This window comes from Colletotrichum paranaense (assembly GCF_030867605.1).
Source record: "Colletotrichum paranaense strain IMI 384185 chromosome Unknown Scaffold_6.1, whole genome shotgun sequence".
NCBI lineage: Eukaryota > Fungi > Ascomycota > Sordariomycetes > Glomerellales > Glomerellaceae > Colletotrichum > Colletotrichum paranaense.
The window spans coordinates 2901683-2916792 of NW_026848964.1; the positions used below are offsets into that span (position 1 = coordinate 2901683).

At 53.8% G+C, this 15110-nt stretch overlaps 6 protein-coding genes across 6 annotated transcripts; 2 read left to right on the top strand and 4 right to left on the bottom strand.

The window, feature by feature from the left end:
- Positions 1-885: 885 nt before the first annotated feature.
- CPAR01_08631 (uncharacterized protein) lies at positions 886-1548 on the bottom strand (the record flags this gene model as incomplete). Its single annotated transcript, XM_060492899.1, has 1 exon — positions 886-1548. The coding sequence occupies one exon, from the start codon at positions 1546-1548 to the stop codon at positions 886-888; it is 663 nt and encodes a 220-aa protein (XP_060349269.1).
- Positions 1549-3188: 1640 nt separating this feature from the next.
- Positions 3189-3500, bottom strand: CPAR01_08632 (uncharacterized protein; the record flags this gene model as incomplete). Its single annotated transcript, XM_060492900.1, has 1 exon — positions 3189-3500. The coding sequence occupies one exon, from the start codon at positions 3498-3500 to the stop codon at positions 3189-3191; it is 312 nt and encodes a 103-aa protein (XP_060349270.1).
- A 404-nt stretch (positions 3501-3904) lies between these two features.
- Positions 3905-5832, top strand: CPAR01_08633 (uncharacterized protein; the record flags this gene model as incomplete). Its single annotated transcript, XM_060492901.1, has 4 exons — positions 3905-4243; positions 4604-5038; positions 5149-5545; positions 5606-5832. 4 exons carry the CDS (start codon positions 3905-3907, stop codon positions 5830-5832), a joined length of 1398 nt encoding a protein of 465 aa, XP_060349271.1.
- Positions 5833-6580: 748 nt separating this feature from the next.
- Positions 6581-7258, bottom strand: CPAR01_08634 (uncharacterized protein; the record flags this gene model as incomplete). Its single annotated transcript, XM_060492902.1, has 1 exon — positions 6581-7258. A coding segment is annotated over one exon (678 nt), but the record flags the coding sequence as incomplete, so codon positions are not given.
- Positions 7259-7858: 600 nt separating this feature from the next.
- On the bottom strand, positions 7859-9787 carry CPAR01_08635 (ATP-NAD kinase; the record flags this gene model as incomplete). Its single annotated transcript, XM_060492903.1, has 3 exons — positions 7859-8304; positions 8370-9621; positions 9680-9787. 3 exons carry the CDS (start codon positions 9785-9787, stop codon positions 7859-7861), a joined length of 1806 nt encoding a protein of 601 aa, XP_060349273.1.
- A 1674-nt stretch (positions 9788-11461) lies between these two features.
- On the top strand, positions 11462-14839 carry CPAR01_08636 (uncharacterized protein; the record flags this gene model as incomplete). Its single annotated transcript, XM_060492904.1, has 7 exons — positions 11462-12219; positions 12268-12410; positions 12464-12552; positions 12597-13463; positions 13511-13832; positions 13880-14009; positions 14056-14839. The coding sequence occupies 7 exons, from the start codon at positions 11462-11464 to the stop codon at positions 14837-14839; spliced, it is 3093 nt and encodes a 1030-aa protein (XP_060349274.1).
- Positions 14840-15110: the final 271 nt, after the last annotated feature.

Here is a 15110-nt window from a genome sequence, read left to right on the forward strand (position 1 = left end):
TTATCTTCAAGTGAAGTCTCGGTGACTGCATGGTGAGTGTAGGTAAGAACTTGGTTGAGGAAGGGGACGGACACTAGTCCGGACGATGAGAGACGTTTGAGGCGAAATTTGCGGTGCCAAGAGCCCCCCCCGAAGCAGCGTCTGGACCGGCTGTAGTAATATTCCGTCCACGATATAGGATACCTGCGGCAGCGCTACCAGAGACAGCTCGTGGATGGTGGAAACGCGGAGACGAGTCAAGACATTGTATTGGTGAATTGGTCCAGGGCTCCAGGACAATCAAAAGGTGTCCGCCCCTTCCTCCCGCGTTTTCCAGACCGGCTAGACCAACTGGCGCGTCTGAGGGTTGGCCTTGGCGTGTACGATAAGCGACGAGCAAGTGCCAGGGAGATATCCCGCGATGTTTCGCTGTTTTGGGTGCGTTTGGGGACGGAGCCCACAGCACAGCTTGGGTTCGACCATCCGCTCAGCCCAGCCACCAAACAAAAAAGAGATCCAGAGGGCGGCGGATAATATGTCCATCTTGGAAAAACCTTGCGGTAATTACCCCGTACATCGTACAGGCGAGTTCCTGAGACAATGACATTTGATGCTGCTTAGAAGGCCCTTTAGAAGAGTCCCTTTTTTAGAAGCCAGCCACAACGTTCGCAATAGGTTCCGAGTTGCTGGCTGGCCTAGGTAGTCCGAACGCATGAATGGAGCACCGATAGAAACCAGTTCGTCTAAGAGTTCATTCAGATAGCGGTCGAGGTTCGCGAACGTCTCAGATCATCCGCGAGAGCTATTTTCGGATTGTCTGGAGGATATGCGACGAATGAGGCAAATGTGCGCGGCCTGGAATTGTTGCTGGTCTCTCATAGGAGATCACCGCGGCTGCCGGTGCTGTCACAATCGCTCGAGTTGCATTCTAGTGCCGTTTGACCGGCTTGGCCGACTGTGAGCACCGAGATTTGAGTCCAAGGGGCTTGGATGACAGAAAGCTTGAGGCAGTGACGGTGCATCCGTCTGAAGAGGTAAGCGTGTTTTGGTGTGTAGGGCCTTGCGCAACCGGGGCGGGCGACGAATATCGGCAAAGACGAGGAGTGTAACCCTTGGGAACATCCGCCGTTGTGATTCCTGACCAACGGGCCTGGGGTCCATGTAGAACGGGGGAGTTCGTTCTCGCTGGAGAGACAAACCCATGCCATCATGGCTCCTCTTCCTCTGTCGGCACTTGGAAGAGGCAACATTTGTCGACGACCAACGTTGCAGGTGGATGGGATCGTAGGGTGCATGGACGCCTTCAGGGGGTAGACTACGACTCTGGACGAGAGCCAAGATGGAATAGTCAAGTAAGCTTGTGTTGACCAGGTCTCGATTCTCGAAACAAACAATTCCGGTGCAGAATGGGCGGCCATTGCCATCTAGGCCAGGCTGCCCGGAGTTTTGGCCCCCAGACTCAAGAGATTTAGAGTCAGTCTGTTCGTAAAGGGTGGACGAAATGACAACACTTGGACGCAGCCAAGAGCGACGATGGATGGTCTTGGTAAACTCTTGTCTTTTGAGCATCGGCTTGCGGACCCAATGGCGAAGAGAGACTTGCTCCCCAGAAAATGAAGCTGCAACATTGGGAATGGGGCCGCTGGAGAGTTGCTTATGCGGAAGGACTCGCGCTGCCCAAGACGTGCCACAAGTGGTTGACAGGCTGCTTTCCAAGACTTTAGACTCCCAAGACCAGCCATTCCGCGCCGTCTCTTCCGGACGAAGCTTTATTCTTCCTTCCCTCCACACTCGAAGCCGGACCACATGGCGGAAAGGAGATGACAGTTGATCACAGACGGCGCACTAAGATGGCGACAGCTGCCGCACAGTAGCCTTTCGGCTGGTTAACCTAATGCCAAGTCAAAGATTAGCTGCATCGAATCAAGAATGAATGGATGTCACAAATTTTCCAGGCTGATGAGAAATCCAGCCGAATGTTAGAACCTTCCATACCTTAGCTTCTGTGAGGTACGTTCGTAGGTTGGATGCAGATTTGATGTAAGGTACAGAGCAAAAAGGGCACGCACGGGATGCGCTTGGTGAGAAACCTGAGGTGAGCGATGCAGGTAGACGTGACAGGCAGGAGCCGGCCAGCAGAGCTTAGGCGTTTGGCGAGGCAGGAAGAAAACCTGTCAGAGTCTCTATTTGCAGCCTGGAAACCTCGCCCTGTCCTTGAGGTAAGCGCGAACTCTTTCCTTCCACACCCAACAAAGTCTTTGCAACGGTCATACCATACACACAATGAGGCGCCACACAGACAGCAATTCTGATTACGGGCAACGACAACGATTCGACTTCCGGCTCATTGGCTTTGCAGAATCTGAATGCCTTCAGGCTCTCCCCCGGTTCGTTTGCCTTCTTCTCGCCGGAAACCAGGCGGGTCAGGCACGTGCATGTTCGCTTCGAACTGGGCATATCCTGCAGGCTTCAACCCACCGGTCTGCATTGAACACTCGCGAACATGGTGTGTCACGGGGCAAGCCGCAAACCGCCCATACGGAGTACACATTACACAAGAACCGCAAAACAGACTCTTTCCCGTTCAAGGTTAGGGAAAATAGGGGCTTGGTCTGATGTCCCCGGCTTCCAATGCTAATTTTGGCTACAAAACGGAGCCCGAGCAAACAACAATGTACAGACGACCACCATCAGCGGAATCCTTACGACGGCGACTATCACGCAACTCCGAAGTCTCAGACACGGGCAGAAGTATGGGAGAGTGTCGCACCAGACCAGAAAATCCAGCACTCGACACTGAACACTCCAACGGTACCACACTGCACTCACAGTCAATCGGCCTCAGACTCCCCATGCTCGGTCGAACTCGTCTGTCCTCTCTACATTGCATCCCAGTCTCCATCCATCCACCCGGCCCAAGACTCTGTCACGGAATGCAGTTGGACCCTTTTTTTCGCTTTGTACCGCACCACGGGGTTCTTGGGGCTCCTCCTGACACTTGACAATTGGCAAACCATCGGGGCACGACTGTCATGCGTTTGCCCCTCTGCCCACCACTAGACGTCTTTCCATCATCCGCAACCTGGAGTTGAGGAAACATTCGCCAGGGACACCATCCCGGCAATTGGGTAGAGAAGGCGGGCCGAACAGCGCTGTGCACGACTCGCTAGAGAAAACAGCCCGATTCACTCTTTCCTCAGTCTTTAGCTTTAGCGGCTCTGCGTCCTGAGTATGCGTCTCTCACCTGTGCGGCGTGCCGCGGACCAAGAGGTTACACGGCCGGGACGTGGCTGATTGCCCTTGGCCACTTGGCGGGCTTGTAGACTCCATCCGCCGCGGCACCCGACGACGCCAATACCGGGGAGATCTCTTGTGCTTCTTGGCCGTTGCATCGATGCTCGATAGTCTGCCCTGCTGAGGGGGGCAGCAGGTAGTAAAGATGGTACCAGACGGAAGACGACACCGGCCATACGGCGACCCGCCAAGTGCCAAGAGAACAATCCGCCCCTTGGCACAACCATGAAGGTATGCTTAGATGCTACGCGGGATTCTGAGCCCTCTGAATTGTTCCTTTCGAAATCCACCAACACCGAGTATCGTCCAGGCTGCTGCTCACCCGCCACCTTCGTCCCATCCACCCAAGCAGAAATCAACGGAGAGACGCAGAGAAATGGGCAGTATCGTTGCGGTGCACGTCCCAGCTACCATCGCAGGAGTGCTTGGCAAAGTCTCATGAGCGACTGACCCACTCTGCAAATACTGCGTCCCTTGACCATCTGCCAGAGAGTCGAGTCGGATCTGTCTACGCGTCCCGGGGGGTCACCCATGCCCTCCCATGCCCTGGCAACATCAGAGCGTGGATCTCTGGGCCAAAATTGGCATCCTACCTGACATCTCTCGGCCATCGCATAGAGGCACGGCGACGATGCCAAGACCTCCTAGTCAGGTCTCTCCGTCAAGCTTGGTCTCGAATCGCCCTCCTCTTGCACACTCGACCGCGGCTGGCCTCCCAGATGGATATCCCAAACCGACGTGCCCAATTGGCTCGCTGCCTGTCTCTGGTGTCACCTGCGTTTCATGCCTCGACTGCGTCGCTGACTGCTTGGACCTCACGCTGAACAATATCCAGTCCCGCTGGGCGGATTGTCTACAATGTACCATCGCTAGCCTACTCGTCCCTCGGCCATCCCTTGGCGCTATTCGGAGCTTTCCAGCTGGGCAATCCCACCTCGACCACGACGACCACCCCCCTGCCTGCGCCTCCGTACCGACTCGATCAAGAGCCTACCCCAGACGGTAGCCCCCTCTGCTAATGTCTGAGGGCCCACGACCGACTTGAGGCTTTCGACGGGACTCTATCTCTTGGCATCTTGGCGGCTGTGTCTCAAGCATGTGGCTAGTCTCCAGTCTCAACTCATCCATCTTGGCTCGTGGGGAAATATATGAAAGCTAAATTCTCGTGCTTTTTTTCAGATCTTTCCTTCTATTTCTTCTTTAGCTGTGCTCGACTGGTATCCTGTCTCTTCTCGGTTTTCTTCTCTCTCTTCTTCAAGACTTTTAAAAGCTATCTTCAATTCTTCCGCTGGTCGTGTCCTTATTATACAACTCTACGCCTATTACTTAGTGTCACCGTCTCGCAGACCACACCCTTCGCCTCTTCCAAGAGCCGTTCTACCCGAATCACACCAAGACATACCGACTACCCGAACAGATCGACAAGATGGTCAACCGCTACATCTTCGCCGTTGCCGGCCTGGCCGCTCAGCTCAACGCTCTGCCCTTGAACATCAACTTGGGCGCTTATTCACCTGCCTTGGTGGTGGGTGATGGTGAAATTTCATTTGGCGGTAGAAACGACGTCTCCCAGTTGATGAATGTACTGGAGGGCGCCGCAGTTAATGCTGCTCAAGGTGCTGCGAATGCTCCGGCCGCCGCCCCTGCCGCTCCCGCGGCACCTGCTACCCCGGCCGCCCCTCAGCAGCCTGCTCAGCAAGCCGCTGCTTCAGTCGGAGGTGCTACGCCGGTGACTGCTTCGTCCGCGGACAACCAGATCAACGAGGTTAGTGGAATCTTCTAGCTTTCGGGCGGCTCATGTCTGTGTGTACGGGACACACACGGACGCTAGTACTATCAGACCAATATCAGCTAACATATTACCTCTCCAACTAGGCCCAAGCCATTGCAGCCCTCCAAGGAATGGGCAAGGAGATCGCTCCCCGTGTACAGCTTACCAAAGCCCGTCCCGCCGAGAAGCGTGATCTCTCCGGTTTCGATCGCGCTCTGAAGTACGCCGAGGCTGCCCTCACTAAGGGCCCCAAGGTCCAGCTTGGCACTGGCCAGGAGGGCTCTGGTGTCGGCATGATCGTCGACAACAACCAGCAAGCAGCAGCTCGTCCTGGAACCGGAGGCGCCGCGGAGGCCGCACCCGCTACCCCCGCCGAACCCCGTCCTGCCGGCGCTATTGTTGCTCAGCAGAAGGTCAAGGCCCGCTCCGACGAGGCCCAGCAGCCCCCTCGCCGCCGTGCCAAAGTCACCACCATGTACGTTCGCTCCGGCGTTCCTGCTGGTAAGTAACAAATAAGTCTTGGAACAATCGAGGCACACGCGGCTAATCAATACGGAATAGGCGTCGAGATGACCCCTGAGAAGCTCGTTGCCCGCGATCCTTCCGCCCCCGTTTCCCAAGTCGTCCCCTCCACCAACAACAACGTTGTCAAGCGCGCAGTTGAGGAGCTTAACTCACGAGGCGTCAGCGGCGGCGCCATTGACACCGTCAACCTGAATGTCAGCGGTGAGGGCGTCACCATGACCTTTGTCGAGACTCAGGCCGACGATGTGGAGGACGAGCAGTAGATTGCTCTTCCCGCGTGTGTAATCCTGGAAACCCAAAAAAGAGCTTATTCAACCAAACCCCCAAAATTGAGAACGTTGCCACGATTTGTTTCTTTTCCTCCTTGCCTCATTCAAAAATTTACGATTCCCGGCCTCAGCCCTAATCCCTCGTCGAGATCCTTCCGCTACTCTTCACTCACCTGAGTAATCGATTCACTATACACAAACGGCTCACGCGTACACACAATGGGTCTCGGCTTGCCTTCGCTTTTTACGGGCCTCAAAACCCCCTTGTCTTTTATTTTTACGCCATGATATCAAACATTTTGGGAAAGGTGGTGTGGGTGTTCGTTCTAGACAAATCACTAGCATTCGGCGTGTACAATTCTCACTGATAGTTGGAAATCGCCTGCTTATTTCTCCTTATTGGCTGTGGCGGTCAGCGGCGGCGGCGTATCGAGTGGTTGTGTATCTGAACCTTTTTTTTCTTTCTTGCTCTTCTCTATCTCAAAAAAATACCTCTTTGCCATCTACCCAAACATTGCCCAGCGATTATTGATAGCTCCGACTTCTGCCTGTTATGCTTTCCTTGAGAGTTCCTTTTTTTAGTGCACGTAGAAACGACCGGAAATCAAAATTGCCTGTTTCGTCTCAAGCGAAAAATCGACCAGACGTGGGCTCTGCGTGGCGGTTCCTGCATAAAAAAAAACAAGTAGGCATTAGGTGGGACCTGCAGCTCAAAGGGCAAAAAAAGCCGCCTATTGACCGCCTATGGACGTATGGCGATCAGTTCCGAGTTGTTGTGGTTGTGAGACGTTCCATTGTGTTGCCGGCGAACATGGGACCAGCGGAACGTCGCAGCATCTGTCACAAGTCCCCTCACCCTGGTAGATACTATTAGAGCCGCATACAACCCATCGGCGGTATCCATGCTGAAATCACCCAGGGGGAAAAAGACCCAATGGGAGAATTGTAGCGTTTCCTTTGTCAGCGCACGACTCAGGGGCCATCCTGGTTCTGCGGGAGGTGGGAGGAAGAAGAAGCCAAGGGAAGAAGCCAGACCCATGACCAAGGGTATCCGCGGGTGCGACCGAGCGGGAAATAGATGCGCTGCGAAAGCCCGCGGGCGGCCTATTCGTGGGTGAGGGTAAGGCCTTAGTAAGGTGCCCTGCTCTAGGAGTCGTAGAGCCAGCGAGGTTGGGCGGGTGACGCCGGTCGGTGTTTTAGCTTGCTGCGTTTGTTTTGTCGGGTTTGGCGTGGATTGCCCTGGGTTTGCGGTTTTTTTCTTCGTGTCTTGGGGGGAGGAAACACCTTGACATACGCAGAGATGAGTCTGTCTACCCATCGTCCGGGTGATGTTGTCTGCTTCCTGCGCACAGTCTGCTTGTTGGGCTATTTCTCGTTGTAGACTTGATGGGATGGAGGAATATCGACCAACGTGGAGGAAAAATTCGTAGATGGCAAGCACGAAAACGACATCCGGAGCCCGCCTCGAAGCCAGTTGGACAAACGAATTGCTACTAAGACGGCTGTGTTGCTACGATTTCTCGGAGCTCATCCTCTCTTCCTCGCAACTCACATCGCACCCAGGCTAGGCTGGAAGACGTAGTGCCAAGCTTAAAGGCAAAGCTTAGTTGCGTTCGTGAACCTAGTCGATCTTCGTTCTCGGAGGCCAAGTGGCCACCCTCCCGAAGACGGGATGCTCTCACCTCTGAAAGACTCAAAAAGAGGTTCTCTCGAGGACGTGAACCATCTCCGGGGCTTGGCGTTTGGATTTATAGTCCTCCGTAAGGCAGGATTGTGGTTGCAGTGAGTGTGCTTTCTTCCTGGGCTGGCCACGCGGCAGGTGACAAAAGATTTGAAATGTGCCAAAGTGCCCATCCTCTTCGTCTGCGTGTGACCATGTGAGTTCCTGATTGTGGTGACAGCTTGCCGGCTGATAGTCGTTCGGAAAGTTGCTATCCGAAGCCAAGCCTTTTGACTCTGCGTGTCGTGGAACTTTTCTGGACTTTTAATCGTTGGTCGCTGATTCCCTGGACGAATGGATCTATTTCTCCCATTCTTTGTATTCCTTTTGCTTTTGGCGCGTATTCCACCCTAGCTTGCCGCTGATACTGTTGACCCAATCTTCGCTGCGCCGACCCTGAGCCTGGACGCTGGCAAAGGGATAACGGCTAGCGCTGATCGTCACGTAGTCTCCTGGAAATAGCTCAACGCGCTCGCGACCGTCGAAGCTGGCCCACGAGTTGGTCCTCGCGTCGTAGGGCACGCCCACACGAAGAACAATGGTATCGGGTAGGATGATGGGACGGAACGAGAGCGTGTGTGCGCAGATGGCAGTGACGAGCATGACGGGGTTTTCCGGGTGGCAGAGTGAACCGCCGGCCGCCAGGTTGTAGGCGGTGGAGCCCGTTGGGGTCGAAACGCAAATGCCGTCTGCCAAGACGGAGGTGAAGTGTTCGTCGTCACCGAAGATTTCAGTGTACGACATTGCTATTGGGGTGGCATGATCAGTAATCTAGAGTTCGCTCAGCAGGGAAGCATGATCGAGGACTTACTTGGATTTGGACCACGGTCGACGACAATCTCGTTCAATATCTCAAAAGTTCCGTCTGGTTTGTGGGTGTGTTCATCTTCCCTCTCCTCGCCCACTAGCTCTTCCACGAGGTCAAGCTTTCGCCCGTCGTCGTCTTGGCTCGAGCTGCTCTCTTCACCGTCCACCAGCTGTTTTCTCGTCTGGCTCCTCATGATAGTTCCCTCAAACCGCAACCGCAAGCTGACTGTAACGCCTTTATTGAAGGCATTCTCGAGGATGCTTTGGTAGTCCTCAAAATCGAATTTCGTCAGGAAACCCAAACTGCCGAGGGAGAAGCTCAGCACCGGCGGGACAATGCGCTGGAAAAGCCAGCTGGCGTAGAGTACGGTACCGTCGCCACCCAATGAAATAACAAAGTCGAACATGTGCGGCCGGTTCCGACACATGTCTTCATTCCAGTACCGAAGACGCTTCGATATGCCTTCCTCGCTTGTCCCAGGTTTCGATGCTCCTGACTCGGCAACGTCTTTCTTGAGCTCTTCAACTATTCCCGTCGCATTGAACTTTTTGTTGTCCTTGAACTTTTCTTCCACGTAGACTGTATACACAACATCCCGCTCATGTGACAGGAGCCATTTGGTCAGTTCCCGTGTGCGCGCAATCAGATCCGCATCGTGGATCTTGGTCAGGAGAAATATCGTCTTTACGCGGAATCTGATGCGCATACTGCTGAGCCGTCTGCTAAGCTCTCGGACTCCCCAAGCCATTTCACTAAGTTGCTTCTTGGTGAGTAGTCGGCTATGCAGCTCATCGTCGTCGTCAGAATGGGTGAGGTCGATCTGCGAAGCAGACTTGGTAATCTCGGATCGCCAGGACTTTTCGTCGGCCTGGCCAACGTCACTGCCTTCGGGGCTATCGGCAGCCAGAATGGACGCTCTTTGCTTAGCGAGCCGTCCCTTAGGCTCAACAGTCTTCGACATGCCCGATTCCCCAGATACATCACAGGCACCGACATGTCGATGAGAGTTCTCATAGGTGGGATGACCGTGGTGGTAGTTGTCCGTGGTGGCTTTCGAGGCGCTTGATACCGAATTCGACCGAGAACCCTGGTTGCTGGCGGAGGCTACCGCGTTTCGAGCTTTTCTCTGGCTTTCGAGGAACTGGTGTACGATGCACTCAGTTCTCTGGCTAGGGTGTCGCGGCAAAGGTCTGGAAGACTCGGACGTGACTAGAGAGCTTTTGCGCCGGTAAGGGTTTCCAGGATCAAAAGTGACCTATGATAGTCTTAATACAAGGCATGCTGTTTGGTATGATGCTTTCAAATCCACATACCTCGACAGCCTTTTGGTAGTCATCGTCACTTCCGCTTGAATGCGCATCCTCCTCTTTCTCAAAGCCAACACGCTTCTCCGTCTCGTCGTTGGTAGTCTCGGCACCCATTTCCCGCAGCAAGAGCGTCGCAATGACGAAGAAGGCGAAACAAGTTGGCAAAGTCGCGACGATGGCGGGGTAGCTTGATCGCGGTTGGTACTTGTAGACGACTTCGATGCGGTCTCACAGCATTAGCAGCGGATTGAAAAAGGAAGTGGTTTCGAGAGCGTGAAAAGCAGGCTCAATCGTCGGCAAACTAAAGGTTTATTTCGACCGCGTGCGCAAAGAGAAAGTTACCAAGTGGCTGTCTCTCTCTCTCTTTGCGTCGCACAGTGCCCATATGCAGTGGCAATGAGGCGATTGGGCAAGCAGAGAGTGTTCGCGATTGTAACCCCGAGGCACGTTCCCCGAAAGTATGAAAGAACAGATACTAGGATCCAGGTTGCTGCCGATGCCGAGGCTCACACAATGAATGAACAAAGGTTTTGTTCTAAAGAGCGTGACTCGGAGAAGTGATAGGCAAAATCTATCCAAGGAAACTAAAGAGGTAGAAGAGGTTGCAGAGTGAGAGCTGCCCACCTCAGCTTCAACGGGTGGAAGCTTCTTCAATCAGCGGGGCCAAGGTGTTAGTGATGATTGCAGCATTGTCCGTAGCCATTAGGGTGCTGGTTCGCCCGCAGTGGGCCGAGCTGACCAACATGGAAGTCAGTTTCCTCCCTGCGGGCAGGATTAGTGAGGTGGGGGGCCTATCTGTCCATGGCTTGTGCTGCCGAAGAACCGGGGCGGTAAGGGGACAAGTCGCTGACGTCGTTCCTGTTTTAGGCGGTGGGACTCATACCTTAGGACTAGACTGGTTCACGGGCTGGTCAAGTAAACGCATCAAGAATTTTAGATCTTGCACTTGTCAGCTTTGCAGTTCTTCGGCACTGTACCTCTGCGATTGAACATAGTACACCAGGAAATCAAGAAAGAGGCACACGCCAGGTAGCAAAAGGGTCCAGGACCTAATACCAGCCGAGTTGACCTTGCGGACGTCCGCATGACCATCTATTTACTCTTGGGGGAAAGTCTGCGCAGTACGGATCTAAAGCTAGACACCCATTGGGTTGCTGACTGCTGATTAACATCGGGTGATGCTGCTCGCGTACTATCTAACATGAGACGATCACTCCATCACCTTGGCCGCCTCGGATGAGTTTGTTTTCCCGTGCAATGCAATGTGAGCGAGAGGCATCGCCAGGCACATGTCACTCCTCCACTTCCTGTTCGAGTGAGGAATGCCCTATCCCAAGTACTCCGTTTGGTATGTATTTACTGGAAAGTCCGGACGATAAGAGGGGATCACCTACCTAAGGTAAGGTAAGGTACCTTAGGTAGGTAGTTTTCTACGTAAGGTACCAGGGTAGATAAGACATGCGATAATCGATAAGCGATAAGGAGCTGGGTCGTCCATTGAGGTTCACCCCGCCAAACCACCAAGAACCAGCTGTTTAACCAATCACAAGCTGCAGCGCAAACAGCATCCCTCCTGATCGCTGCATCTTCACCGCGACCACGTCAGAATGCTTTCGCGCTGAGCAACCGAAACTTCACCCGCAACACGCTTCGACACATTATTGACGCGAGGTGTTCCTTCTTCGTTCCATAAATCTCCCCGGATGAAGCACACTCGACTGCTCCTTGTCTACCAACAACCTCTTAGAGCATGATACACCCATCGACGCACCTCCACTTCCTCACAGGATGAACTCTCTGTGGCCCTCGCGGCCTGCCAACGATGGCGCCGCCGCCGAAAACGAACCTCCACCGACTGGCGATGTTGTAGATGCCGTGATAGCGGATGCTGTTGTCGCAGACGTTGGTCCCGATACAAGCAACCCACCTCCTCCTCCTCCACCACGACCGTCCTTGCAGAGAAACTCATCTGCACCCTCTCCAGCTCCGGCCCCAGTTCCGATACCCCCGGCCCCAATGCCTCCTGCGCCCGAACCTCAGCAGCCTACCGACTCGCTATCATTGTTGCAGCTTCGTAAAATCGTTGCCGAGTTCAGTCGTGGCGAGCCTGTCGCCTACGATTTCGTCTACAATGACATGGGTGTCCACGACGAGGAGGTTGACGAATGGTTTGTTTATCAATTTTGGCAATGGGTGCGATTAAACGCTGCTCAGCGAGCTTTCGAATGGCAGTGGCAGCACGATTACGATATACAGTCAACTTGGGAAGAGACGGACCACCAGACAAAGGCCAAGTTCACGCTAGATGCCCTAGATGGTCTTCAAGTCAAGGACCCGACACAACGTTCTGCGCATATTGGCAAAGTTCTGTACCTAGTGCTAGGTCGATGGGGCGATACGTCGACGCCTGACACTGTAGGTGACAGGAGGTCGGCTGCCAGTGCGACACAATTGGAGGCTATCAGATCAAGCATCAGCTTCTTAACCTCTTTGGACGGCATTAACACTGTTTGGTCGGCTCTGCAAAGTTGCTTTGATGTATTTTGGTGAGTACTCCGGGCAATCTGTCTTACAATGTAAGTTAACTCAAGCAGGTCGGATGATGTTCGTCTCGTCCAGCCCGGCGGCGCCCAAGAGGCCCAGGATGAACTTATCAATCTTATGACCATCATGTATGTCATTATTCAGGAGGCACTGAGCTTCCCTAAGGAGCTAGAGGCTACAAGATCTGAGCTTCGTAAGTCACCTGTACTCAATCTATCTAGGAAAGGCTCGGCTAATTGCTGCTAGTTTCTCTCAATCCTGGACTGGTTGATTTTATGTCGCTCGCAACCTCGAAGCTGCGTTGGGACGACGGGAACTTGATGCCATCCAGCCAGGTACGATGATTGGTTCCGAACACAATCCATACTAACAAGTATAGATTTTTTTGCTCTTCTGGAAAACTATTCTGCTTGTTTTCGGCGGCACAAAAGAGGTAGACGAGGCGAAAAAGGCAACAAATGAATCGCCCAATGCAAAGTCCAAAGACTTTATCACAGCATCACCTCTAGATTACCATGTATTCCGGCAAGAGCTCACATCCAAATATCCGGCCTATGTCCCTCCGCGGACACTCATTCCTCTAGAACCTGAGAACACAACCCTTCTTCCACCCATTCCAAATCAGCCCACGAGGACCAGCGCAGCCAGTGGGATTTTCCCGGGACCGCCCACCTCACAAAGCGGCGGTGCTTCTATCTTGCATCAACCCGTGCACATTGCGACACCAGCTCCATCGCCGCCGCCGTCTCCTGGTGTTGGGGGCAAGGGCGGCAAAAAGCAAAATTACCAGACGAACCAGAATTTCCCTTTCATGTACCCACCGCTAGATGCCACAAGCAACAGCGCTGGTGGTAAAGGTGGAGCTGGCTTGCAGGAACAGCTTGTCGGTCGCAGGTGGGAGGGCAGTGATATTCCTGCATCCATCTTGGAGGCGGGCGAATTATTTGCAAAGAGGGTTCGCATGACCCGTGCTACACGACAGCTGTGGGAAGAGCGCGAAAGCTTCCTCAGATTCGAGAGAGGGTGGGAAGCAGATGGCGACGACAGTGATGTTGATAACCTCGACCTTGAGGGGCTGACCCTTGAAGAGAAGCAGGAGATTGCTGCGTTCAAGGCGGAGACCAAAGCTGAGGAACGTAGAGAAGCGCAACTTTCGATGCGGGAGCCCGAAATAGACTGCGGCCCTTCGGCAGATAAAGTGAACGTTGAGATCAAGCGACGTCTGCTTGCTGTCGAAAGCTTTTACGTGAGTGTTTTGGCACTTCGAGCTGAGTTTAACTAACGCTTTCACAGAAAGAATCTCTCCCTCATCTGCAGTCGCTTGTAATCGTCCTATTGAGGCCGATACTAATGAACGTCACCGCTGTGTTGTCGCAACCTCCGCAAGGTCAACAGCACCCAAGCATGGCCGGCAGAGGTGCCAATGGCGGTATGAATGGCGGCGCTGGACCTAATAGACAACAGCAGCCCCAAGACCCCTCTTCGGCCGGAGGTGGCCCTCCAGAGCTCCCTGAGATGTCACCGGAGGAGGTCGATGCCGCGCGATCCCGCGAAATCACTACAAAGGCCATTACTGGCATTCTCCTGCTTCTATTGAAGTGGCTCAGAGTCTCTCGTGAGTATGCTTGGCCTTGCCCGAGGCATAGACTAATCAGGCCGCAGACATATTGAAATCCGAATACATGACGCAACTTTTGCTGGATTCTAACTACCTTCCGCTGGTGCTCAAGTTGTTCGCCCATCAGGATGTTCAACAGGTTGTCGACAGCAAAACGGACCGGCTAGAGAACAGGTGTGTGTTGTTACCAACCCTCACGCGACACAAACTGACTAATCAGCTTCTTCCACTTCTGCAATCTGCGATCGAAATTCAAGGAGAAGTCGCCTGTACAAGCAGAGCCGGACGAGGAGGAGAGCGAGGACGAAGCGGCGCCACCACCTATCAAGAGAAGGCGGTCACCGCCTCGCGTCGCGACTGCCGCCACCCGCGATGGCGACGACACCAGCAAGCTTGAAGGACAAGCTGCGGTGCGACCTGAAGTTGATGAGCTCGGATATCCTGTCGGCGACCTGCCAGCAGAGCCCATCACTGATTTTTCGAGAAGAAACTTCTTCTCTCTGATCAACTACCTACGAATCATGCAAAAGATTTGCAAGCACAAAGCTCACCGGAACCTTCTCCTGGTGCAGTACAAGTCTGCCAACATTCTCCGCAAATCCCTCAAGATCCCCCAGCCAGAACTCCGACTATACACCTTGAAGCTGTTCAAGAACCAAGTACCCTACTGCGGCCGTAAGTGGCGGCAGAGCAACATGCGCGTCATCACGGCGGTGTACCTACACTGCCGACCTGAACTGCGTGACGAGTGGTTGGCCGGCAGCGACGTTGATGCCGAGGTGGACTCGGCGCTGCCATTGGAGCAAGCACTGCGCAGTCTGACGCACTGGTTCAACGTGCGGCGGTACCCGGACAAGATTGCGGCCGAGCTACGGGCAGCCCTGCGCGAGGAGCAAGACTTTTTCACAAGGGAGCTGGAGAAGCTGGACATGAATTGGGCTGACGTCGGGGCCGACGATGGCGCAAACAGTGAGTGGGAGCACGATGCGGCCGGCTGGCCATAAAATTACCCTGAGCGCTAAAGTTACGAGGTATGCTGACACCTGGCGAGTGTCTGGAATAGGTTATTAAAAGCTGAGAGTCGGTGCCGGGCGATGCCTTGTGCGAGATGAATTTACCCAATCACCGAATGCCTCACTCACAGAGGTTTAAACGCAGTTTATGACTTGTACGAACGTAGTCACGATCAAAGGACAACAGTATTAGTCAAGCAAGTTCACTATGTGCATGATTGGGTCAATGTGTGCATATGATCCATTGATTCGTAACCAAACT